This window comes from Mus pahari, chromosome 2, assembly GCF_900095145.1.
Source record: "Mus pahari chromosome 2, PAHARI_EIJ_v1.1, whole genome shotgun sequence".
Lineage (NCBI taxonomy): Eukaryota > Metazoa > Chordata > Mammalia > Rodentia > Muridae > Mus > Mus pahari.
In genome coordinates, this window is record NC_034591.1 from 139927408 (window position 1) to 139937350 (window position 9943).

The following is a 9943-nucleotide window of genomic DNA, read 5'->3' on the forward strand; positions in this document are numbered from 1 at the left end:
ATCCCAGCAACCACATGGTGGCTCATAACCATCTGTAACAAGATCTGACGCCCTCTTCTGGAGTGTCTGAAGACAGCTACAGTGTACTTACATATAATTTAAAAAAAAAAAAAAGAAAGAAAGAAAGAAAATGCCTTCCAGCCAGATCTTATGGTGGCATTTTCTCAATTAAGGTTCCTTCCTTTCAGATAATTCTAGATTGTGGGTCAAGCTGACACGAGACTAGATAGCACGGTTTGGTTTGTATGCCACATTCAGTTCAGAAGAAACCATCAGACGCTCTGGAACTGGAACTTGTGCACATTTGTGAGCTTCCACGTGGGAGTGGGAACCTGAACTGGGTGCTGTGCAAGAGCAGCCCCTGCTCTTAACTGCTGAGCCATTTCAGCAGCCTCACATCAGAATTTTAAAAGTTAAAATTAGCTGTGTGTGACTCATACTCTCAGAATCCTAGCATCCGAAAGCAGAGCTAAGAGGAACAGGGATTCAAGGCCAGCTCTCGGCTACAGAGCCTGTCCTGTCCTAGGATGGGCTACAGGAGACGAATTCAAACCCATCAGAACAATAACTACAACAACAACAACAAGGTTAAAATTAGGCTGGGGACAGGGTACACACCTTTAATGCCAACACTCAGGGGGCAGAAGCAGGCTGATCAGTGTGAGTTTGAATTCAGTCTGGTCTACATAGGGAGTTCTAGGCCAGCAAAGGTTACAGATTACAAAGACTCTCTCTCTCTCTCTCTCTCTCTCTCTCTCTCTCTCTCTCTCTTTCACACACACACACACACACACACAGGCACAGACACAGGTTTAAATTATCTGTAGCACTATGGGATTTTTTTTTCTTTTTCTCTTTCCTTTTTTTGTTTTTTTTGTTTTGTTTTGAGTGTTTGGTTTTTTTTGAGACAGGGCTTCTCTGTCCTGGAACTCACTCTGTAAACCAGGCTGGCCTCGAACTCAGAAATCTACCTGCCTCTGCCTCCCAAGTGCTGGGATTAAAGGTGTGCACCACCACTGCCGGGCCACTATGGGATTTTTTGAACTGTTATCAAGAGGTATTCTAGGAGGTCAAACTTCAACAGCAACCTCTCCATGATAATGTAGCTAATGATCTAACATCACTCAGAACTAACCCTTAAAGCACACATCCACTCTAGTGCCCACTCGTAGTTCTATTTCTCAGGAGGCTGAAGCAGGAGGATGAACAACTACAGCTTCAGCAACCTAGGGAGCCGCAGGGGACAGTTTCAATCCCTACATTCTCCTGAACCGGAGCAGGAGTTCAGGAAGAGTGTCATAGGGCCTCATTGCTCAGGCAGAGCAAAGGTCTCCAGTGGAGAGGTCTCCACACACACAGAATCCAAGGCGATGACGTCATCAAAGGGTTAATTCTAGTCTGGGATTAGGGGTGAGGGTGGGGCACGCAGCTGTCAGGTGGCTTCGGAAAAATAAACTGCTGAAGAGTCTGACGCCAGGGAGTCCTGGGAGGGGCAAGAGGTTACCCACTCAGAGTGTGCTCCACAAAGCATGCGCGCTTGTCCACGTCTGGAGTCATCACTTATTTTTTGCCTGGATTCTTTGCAGCCGGTGGGTTCTCAAGGCCGTAAGTGGCGTGGCGGGCGTGGTCCGGGAGGTAACGATAGGGTTAATCGTCCGCAGAGCCCAGGGGCGGAGCGCGGGCGGGCGTCCGCAGCCCCGCTGGAGCCGGAAGCAGTGGCTGGTCAGGGGCGCTTCTAACCTTCCCTATCTGTACTTCCACAGAAGTCTCTGCGATCTAGGGGGGGAGCCCCGTGAGGTGCGGGGTAGGGGCCTGGCGTTAGAGACAGAAAGGGGACGGTCCACGGTAAAGTCTGAGGGAGGGAAGTCCTGAGAAACTTGGGGAGCGCGACACAGATGGGGTGAAAGCAGAGTGATAGACCTGGGAGAGTTGGGGGACCAAGGGAAGACATACACCGGTGAACGGATGGGAGCCTTAGGGAAAGATGCTGCGCCTAACAGTCCTTTCTGTCTCCATACCACTCCAGGGGGACGATCCAGAGCTCAACTTTCAAAAGCGAGACGCTCCAGCAAGCCTGTTTTGAGAAGTTCTTCAACTGCTCTCCTCATGGGCCAGACGGCCCTGGCAAGGGGCAGCGGCAGCACCCCTACCTCGCAGGCTCTGTACTCTGACTTCTCTCCTCCCGAGGGCTTGGAGGAGCTCCTGTCTGCTCCCCCTCCTGACCTAGGGGCCCAACGGTGCCACGGCTGGAACCCCAAGGATTGCTCCGAGAACATCGATGTCAAGGAAGGGGGTCTGTGCTTTGAGCGGCGCCCTGTAGCCCAGAGCACTGATGGAGTCCGGGGAAAGCGGGGCTATTCGAGAGGTCTGCACGCCTGGGAGATCAGCTGGCCCCCGGAGCAAAGGGGCACACACGCCGTGGTGGGCGTGGCCACCGCCCTCGCCCCGCTGCAGGCTGACCACTATGCGGCGCTTTTGGGCAGCAACAGCGAGTCCTGGGGCTGGGATATTGGGCGGGGAAAATTGTATCATCAGAGTAAGGGCCTCGAGGCCCCCCAGTACCCAGCTGGGCCTCAGGGTGAGCAGCTGGTGGTGCCAGAGAGACTGTTGGTGGTTCTGGACATGGAGGAGGGAACTCTGGGCTACTCTATTGGGGGCACGTACCTGGGACCAGCCTTCCGTGGACTGAAGGGGAGGACCCTCTATCCCTCTGTAAGTGCTGTTTGGGGCCAGTGCCAGGTCCGCATCCGCTACATGGGCGAAAGAAGAGGTGAGATCCGGACGGGGTGGGGAAGATTACCACTCTTGGCAAGGGTTTGGGGTGGAAACTCATGGTTAGAGCACAGGAAGTGGGCTTCGCGTCACTTTGGCCTGTCACTTAGCCTTGGCTCTAGCTTCGCTCCCAATCCCTACTGGATGTGATGCTCAAATTGAGAGCCTCCCTCAGCTGAGGTAGCGGTGAAAATGGAGGAAGAAGTAAGGGTGCCTGAGAAGGCTCTTAAGAGTTTAAGAATGCCTGGCAGGAGTTGCTTACTTTATCTTGTTTTCCTTCTCTCTCGCAGCGGAGGAACCACAATCCCTTCTGCACCTGAGCCGCCTGTGTGTGCGCCATACTCTGGGGGACACCCGGCTGGGTCAAATATCCAGTCTGCCTTTGCCCCCTGCCATGAAGCGCTACCTGCTCTACAAATGACCCTGTAGCACAGGGTGTGCTGGCACCCTACGTGGGGACAGGTGGAGAGGCACCCGCTGGCCTAGACAACTAAAAGCTGGTGAAATTGAGGGGAGGGGGCCGGACCCCTTCACCCCCCCTTCTCACAGGAGCAAGACATAGAAATGATACTAAAGACTGGCAGCTTGGGACAAAAAAAAGGCTCCTGAAGTAAAAAATGAGATATATTGTCACAACCTGTTTCATTACTGGGTTTGTTTTGTTTGCTTGTTTGTTTTGACACTCCCCCACCCCAGAGCCCCATCACTGTCTTAAGGAATTAGGACAATCCACAAAGCTTAGGCCCAGGTGTTTTATTTCCCTTACATGTAGGATGGTTCACAAACACAATACAGGGGCTTCGGCACCGTGGGGGAGTGGGCTATTCCAGGCCTCTTAGGATCCCCACCTTCATGTGTACTGAAAGTCAGACCCAAAGGCTCTGAATTTCTGCATCAGACATCCAGTAGGGCTTGGGACTGAAGCTAGAGCAAAGGCCATCTAAGTGACAGGCCAAAGTGACACGGAGCCCACTTCCTATGCTCCAACCTTGAGTTTCCAGCCCAAACCAATGGAAGGTGATTTCATTTGTCAAGGCTCAAAGGGACAGTCAGGTCTACTCCCTTCCCAGGAGCCACCTTGGTGACAGTTGATTCTACCCATTGTAAGTGGTAAAGGGATTGGCCTGGTCCCAACCGTTATGGGGAGGTGGAAACGACTCAGGAAGGTACAGCGTAGTTTAGGCCACAAGATGGGGCAGATGATGTCATCAGAAGCATGTGANCGGTGGGAGCAGTTACTAAACTTCTGGGCAACCTAGTCCATGCTACGCAGGCAGGTAGAGGGATGGGCAGTGCTCATTGTTTGGCATTGATGATGTCCACAAATTCAGGCTTGAGAGATGCACCACCCACGAGGAAGCCATCCACGTCAGGCTGGCTTGCCAGCTCTTTGCAGGTTGCTCCAGTCACAGAACCTGTACCAGGAACAAGAAGATGGTTTGATCAGGGCTACAATCGGAACACTTAAGCCCCACCTCTCAGTGCAAGGCAGCCGCAGACTGTCTTAGCCCGATTCCGTCTTGGCTAGAGCCATAGCCACTCACCTCCATAAATGATCCGGGTGCTCTGAGCCACCCCATCATTGACATTGGATTTCAGCCACCCCCGGAGCTTCTCGTGTACTTCCTGTGCCTAGAAGGAGGAGGCGGAGTAAGCAAGCTGCTTCCTATCATTCAAGGAGTAAAAACCACTGCTTCTCATATAGAGTTGTGTTTCCAGAAAAGCCCTGGGACCAGAGAATAAATAGCAAGGCTCCAATCCCACCAGGCTTGGAATGAACATTTTTGGCAAAGTCACTCTCCTTGGTGAGTTTGGGGGCCCTCTGTCTCTAAAGGGGCTTGGCCCTTTGGACGGGCTCCATAGCTGTGTAAGTCTGTTAAAGCTAGACAGGCTGAGGAGATCCTGGGTAGTTACCTGTTGAGGGGTTGCAGTCTTGCCAGTCCCAATGGCCCACACAGGTTCATAGGCCAGGACCACCTTGCTCCAGTCCTTCACATTATCTGTGGGGCACAGAGAAGAGTGAATAAGGAGCTGACCGGCCAAGCTCTCCAGTTGTAACAGTTATGGCCTACAGCCCCTGCTGGGCTTCCCCTTCCCCCTTTTAAAACAATTTGTACGTGCATGTGTGTGTACAAGCTATAGTACACATATGAGGGCAGAGGATAACTTGCAGAAGCTGGTTCTCTCCTACCACGTGGCTATCTTTGGAGGACTTAAACTCAGGTCCTCGGGCTTTTTTGTTTGTTTGTTTTTTTGAGACAGGGTTTCTCTGCGTAGCCCTGGCTGTCCTGGAACTCACTCTGTAGACCAGGCTGGCCTTGAACTCAAAAATCTGCCTGCCTCTGCCTCCCAAGTGCTGGGATTAAAGGCGTGGGCCATCACGCCCGGCAGGTCCTCAGGCTTTACCCACAGACCCTAGTGGCTTTTGAAGGTGGGGTTTGAGCCTTCTGTAGGAACAGTGACAAGAACCATGCAGGTCACCCTCTTTCCCCGGGGTCAGTGTGACTCAGGCAGGCTGCAGGGCCTTTGACCTCCCCCCTCCATCTCTGTGGCCTTTGCTAGACTCCGAGAGCCATGTCTGCAGAGATACCTGCGATGACCTTGGTTTGCTCAAACACGACCTTCTCGGTGATGCCAGCTTCCCTTTCGTCCAGCTTCTCCCCGATGCAGGCGATCACCCCGAGTCCCTCGGACAGGGCGTGGCTCACTTTCTGGCCAATCAACTGTTGAAGAACAAATACTAGGTAAGATACACCCCCTCCCCAGGATCAAAGCATCCCCTATCTCCCCTCCTGTTTACTGACCTCGTCTGATTCCCCAAAGACATGTCTTCTTTCTGAGTGCCCCAGCACGACCCAGGTGGCTCCTAAGTCTTTGATCATGCCAGGGCTAAAACAAACAAACACACACACACACACACACACCAAGGTTCAGCAAGAAGCCCACAGGAAGGGTTTCCCTCTAAGTCTCTCTTTGCCTTCACCTCACCTGATTTCCCCAGTGAAGGCCCCATTGGTCACTTTGTAGCAGTTCTGTGCGGCCACAGCAATTTTGGGATCCAGCTTCTGTCTGGCAAAGTCGATGTAAGCGGTTGGCGGTGCACAAACCACCTCTGAGGAAGAGATCAGAGAAAGCCCCTCACTCTTCAGGCTCCCGGTCTTGCATTCACTTTCTTGGTTCCACTTTCCTTCGTTTTTCAGTCCAGAAAGTTGACCTTTGTCCACTACACAGCCCAGGCTGGGCCTGTACCAATACCGGAGCCTTCCTAATGCCTCTGATAGGCCACGGCCCTTACCCTGCCCTCTGCTCTTTTAACAGCTGTGGCTCTAATTTCCTCAGGCTATTCTGGGAATGGGCATCTCCTCGACTCAGCATTCTCCAGGGGTAACCCCTTTCTAAAATAGCCCATCCCACATATCCATCCCGATAAGGATTTTTATTATAAGAAGAGGTCAACCACGGGAGTTTGTATTGGGCTCTTTGGGAAATGGATGATCAGAGAGAATACCCTTCGGTCATTCTCAAGGTTCTCTGATTTAGGTGGGTAGAAGGGGGAAGGATGGAGGGTAGTGTCGTGAGCAGCAGGGAACTGACTAGCCCACAGAGACCTTGTGTTTTCCTATTTCCAGTCTGAGAAGAGCTGTAAGGATTTTTATTTTTTTCATTCCCCAACGGCTCAGCATGTTTGGCATCTGCTAGGGCCTTAAGCGGAAGGCAGGAGTGGCCCATGCTGTGAAGGGTAGGGATGTGGAAGCCCCCAGCTCAGAGGCCGAAGCATGCGGCGGCGCGGGGAGGAGTTTCGGGCTACGTGCAGAGACGCACGGAACCAGAGGCCGAGGGGGCAGGTAGCTGAGAGCCCGCGCAAGCTCAGCTTCCTCCCTCCAATTTGGAGGACACGTGCCACTTCTCTTGATTATCCAACCGGACACTGGTTCTTCTTCTCGACCCTAACCCCTAGCTGGTGCAGCTCCGGCCCACTCCCAAGGGCGATCTTTGAACCCTGCCCCCACCCCAAGAACCCCTTTCGGGCCCCACAAACCCAGGGCAGCATTTAAATGCTTTTCCTCTTCATCAAGTCTCTGTGCTGCCAGGACACCAAATGGCCCTTGTCCCCAGGCCACCATCCAGGTCCACTCAGACACAGAGCAAGTGGTGATGCCACGCCCGACCCTCCACCCCCACGTCCCGCCGCCGCTGCCAGAGAGCTCACCGGTGCCTGCCGGTACGTTGGCTGCGTTCAGGGTGCAGATGAGTTCTCCCAGGCACTTCTTCCTCCCGTTCATCTTCCAGTTGCCCCCAACGAAGAACTTCCTGGAAGGCGCCATTGTGCCAAGCTCAAGTCTCTGAAGGTCAGTACAAACGCAAGGCTCTTGCCACTGGCCACTTATATAGATGGCTGTGAAGCAGAACTCCTCCTTCTCCCCGCCCTCCGCCATGGTTAGCCCGGCCCCTTGCTGCTCCGCCTTCCCCTCCGTCCGCCTCTCCACCTCCCGGTGTTTCGATGTTCTGCCGTTTCTCCTTTCTTGTAGCAATGTTCTATAGGATTTGGAGGCTCATACGTCCTGCCTCAGTGGCTCGGCAGTTGAGATGCTGAGCCTCGCGCTCAAGGAAACAAACTTTTTGCGATTTCAGAAGACCAAAGAGCATTTCCTGTGGAGGTGGCAGCAACAGGGCCTTGGACACCTTTCCAACTCCGAAAGCGCCCCATTCCCTCATAGCATAAAGCAAAGTCACAGTTGAGGAGCCCTTCCAGCTAATCACAAGGAAGGGGGCCAAATGTGTCACCAACGTCGCTGGTGATTATGGGGTCCTTGCAGTTGTCAGGCCTTGGCCAAATGGAGCAGAGTGGGATACTAGTGGGTGGGAAGAGGAGGGAGGCAGACTGGCTGCAGCCCTGTAAAGGAGTCAGCTGATATCAGTATGGACTGCCCACCCTGCCCTAAGTCCTCCATTTGTCCAGCAACAATGGGACTAGACCAAGTGCATGGTCAGTGGGGGGATGTGATGCAGCCACTCTTCTGAATTTTCCCTTTATTTCCCATCCCCCACCCCAGTATTCTGAGCATTTCTAGAGCTAGAGACAAGGGACCTGCCTGGGAGGGGAAGAAGGGCAAAGGACCCCAGCTGGGCCTCTCTAAACCAGCCCCTTCCAGTAATCCTCCCCAGAACTCCTAAGTCTTCCCAAAGAACTAAAAACCAGTCAGCCGTCATACTTTTATTCACATCATGTATTTTGGCATTTTTCCAGAGGACCATAAAGACAGAACGGAGGCTGAGGCAGAAGGGCAAAGGGTGTGGGGAGGGTCCTATTTCCCTCAGAGCCTCCTCTGCCCCACCACAAGGGAGCAAACACTTAAGGGGAGGGGAGGTGCAGTCGCTCCCTCCCCTGGAAAGATGCATAAAGCCACATCCACGCACACACAGGTAAGACCCCGCCCCACCTCAGGGGTTGGGCCATCACAGAGAAGCAGAGCACTGTGGGTTCAAGGGGCAGGGGAAGGAAGCAACAAGGTCCCCTGTGGACAGGCAGTTGGCCCTCCTGTCCCACCCCTGCTCTATCCCCGAGTCTAAAGAGTACCCTCCTCTGTGTGGCCATTCTCCTAAGGCCTCCAGCTCCTTCCCGCTGCTGGGGACAAAAACAAAAAGGGTACAGAGCAGGGGCTGAAGTCCATCCCTCAGCCATCCTGTCCCTCGTGCCAGATGGTGTCCCCTGCTTCAATGAAGGGCTGAGGGCAGGCTCTTAGCTGACCACTCTCTGGTAGAAGTAGATGTAGCCCAGGTCCTTGGGTGGCTTTTCGGAGGCACACACTTTCTGGTCATTGTAGATCACCCACCTGGGGAGTGGGGAAAGGGACAGAGAAGGGTGAGCAGTGGGCCCTCCACATGGCCCTGGAGGGGCTTCTGGGAAGGATCCCGACTGATTCTATGCCACATCCCCAAATCTACCATCCAGCTACCATCTAAATAGAGCTTCGAAATCTCATTTTCCCATTTGATGGCCTCAGGTTGCTCAATTAGAGACAGGGTCCCAACACACCTGGCTGTCCTGGAACCCTATGTAAGCCAGGCTGGCCAAACTCAGAAATCTAGCCACTTCTGCCTCCCCAATGCTGGTATTAAATGTATGTATGACTACATCCAGGCGATTGTATTTGTTTGTTTTTCGAGACAGGGTTTCTCTGAGTAGTCCTGGAATTTACTCTGTAGACCTGCTAACCTAGAACTCATACATCCACCTCCCGACCTTGCTCTGTCTTCCAAGTGCTGGGATTAAAACTGTGTGCCACTATGCCTAGCATGTATTTGCCAAAATTATAATTATTTTGTATTAATAACCACTTGAACCATGGTGTGTATAGAGATCTTAGGGAAGTTTTCTGGTTCTCGGAATCCACCTCAGGCTGTCAGGACTGGCAGCAGCTGCCTTTCCTCACTGGGGTGTTGTGAGCCTAAACTGCATTTTACACTCATCTTCTACCCTTCCTGTGAAGCTAGGGGAGCTGGAGAGACCAGTGTCTAATATCCTTTTTTTAAAAAAGGTTTTGTGGGCTGGTGAGATGGCTCAGTGGGTAAGAGCACCCGATCACTCTTCCGAAGGTCCCGAGTTCAAATCCCAGCAACCACATGGTGGCTCATAACCATCTGTAACAAGATCTGACTCCCTCTTCTGGAGTGTCTGAAGACAGCTACAGTGTACTTACATATAATAAATAAATAAATAAAATAAACCTAGGTTTTCTGCAAAGAGTGGCAAATGTTCTTAGCTAACAAGCATCTCTATAGTCCATCCCAGCTCCTTTGGAGACAAGGTTTCACAGAGCACAGGATCGCTTAAACCTCATTCGCCATGGAGCCAAAGATGAGCTTCAACTGCTAGCTCCCCTGCTTCCAACTTAACGCTAACACTGAGGCCATAAGCCACTACACACCGTTACTGACCACCATTTTCATGGAGTAATTAGTGTTTGCTACAATTGTTTAATTTTACTGCTGCCACAGACCATCCCTAAACAAGCAGATGACTGTGTATCAGTAACCCTTCATTTACAAAAGCAGACAGATGTAGCCCTGGGGTGTGGCTTGCCTATCCTTGTGGGGAGGCATTTTTTTTTTTTTTTTTTTTTTTTTCTTTATATTTAGTCTATTTTGTCTTGAACTTAATACCTTAGAC

The 9943-nt window shown here is 52.2% G+C and overlaps 3 protein-coding genes across 7 annotated transcripts in view; 1 reads left to right on the plus strand and 2 right to left on the minus strand.

The window, feature by feature from the left end:
- The first annotated feature begins 1512 nt into the window (after positions 1–1512).
- On the plus strand, positions 1513–3511 carry Spsb2 (splA/ryanodine receptor domain and SOCS box containing 2). Of its 4 annotated transcripts, none has more exons than XM_029535476.1 (3): positions 1513–1589; positions 2027–2770; positions 3063–3511. In XM_029535476.1, the coding sequence occupies exons 2-3, from the start codon at positions 2107–2109 to the stop codon at positions 3191–3193; spliced, it is 795 nt and encodes a 264-aa protein (XP_029391336.1). In that variant the 5' UTR covers positions 1513–1589; positions 2027–2106; the 3' UTR covers positions 3194–3511. The 4 variants fall into 4 exon arrangements, with proteins under 4 accessions (XP_029391336.1, XP_029391337.1, XP_029391335.1 ...); XM_029535477.1 differs by lacking the exon at positions 1513–1589 and adding an exon at positions 1675–1722; XM_029535475.1 differs by lacking the exon at positions 1513–1589 and adding an exon at positions 1702–1845.
- On the minus strand, positions 3511–7265 carry Tpi1 (triosephosphate isomerase 1). The gene is made up of 7 exons (XM_021190015.2): positions 6983–7265; positions 5761–5884; positions 5577–5661; positions 5363–5495; positions 4687–4772; positions 4317–4404; positions 3511–4187 (listed from the first exon to the last, which is right to left on the minus strand). The coding sequence occupies exons 1-7, from the start codon at positions 7206–7208 to the stop codon at positions 4069–4071; spliced, it is 861 nt and encodes a 286-aa protein (XP_021045674.1). The 5' UTR covers positions 7209–7265; the 3' UTR covers positions 3511–4068.
- A 707-nt stretch (positions 7266–7972) lies between these two features.
- Usp5 (ubiquitin specific peptidase 5) overlaps positions 7973–9943 on the minus strand; it is a 15996-nt gene continuing 14025 nt past the window's right edge. For both annotated transcript variants that reach the window (XM_021189819.1, XM_021189815.1), the window contains exon 20: positions 7973–8606. In XM_021189819.1, the coding sequence (XP_021045478.1) occupies positions 8513–8606 (94 nt within the window). In that variant the 3' untranslated portion in view covers positions 7973–8512. The remainder of the gene's footprint in view (positions 8607–9943) is intronic.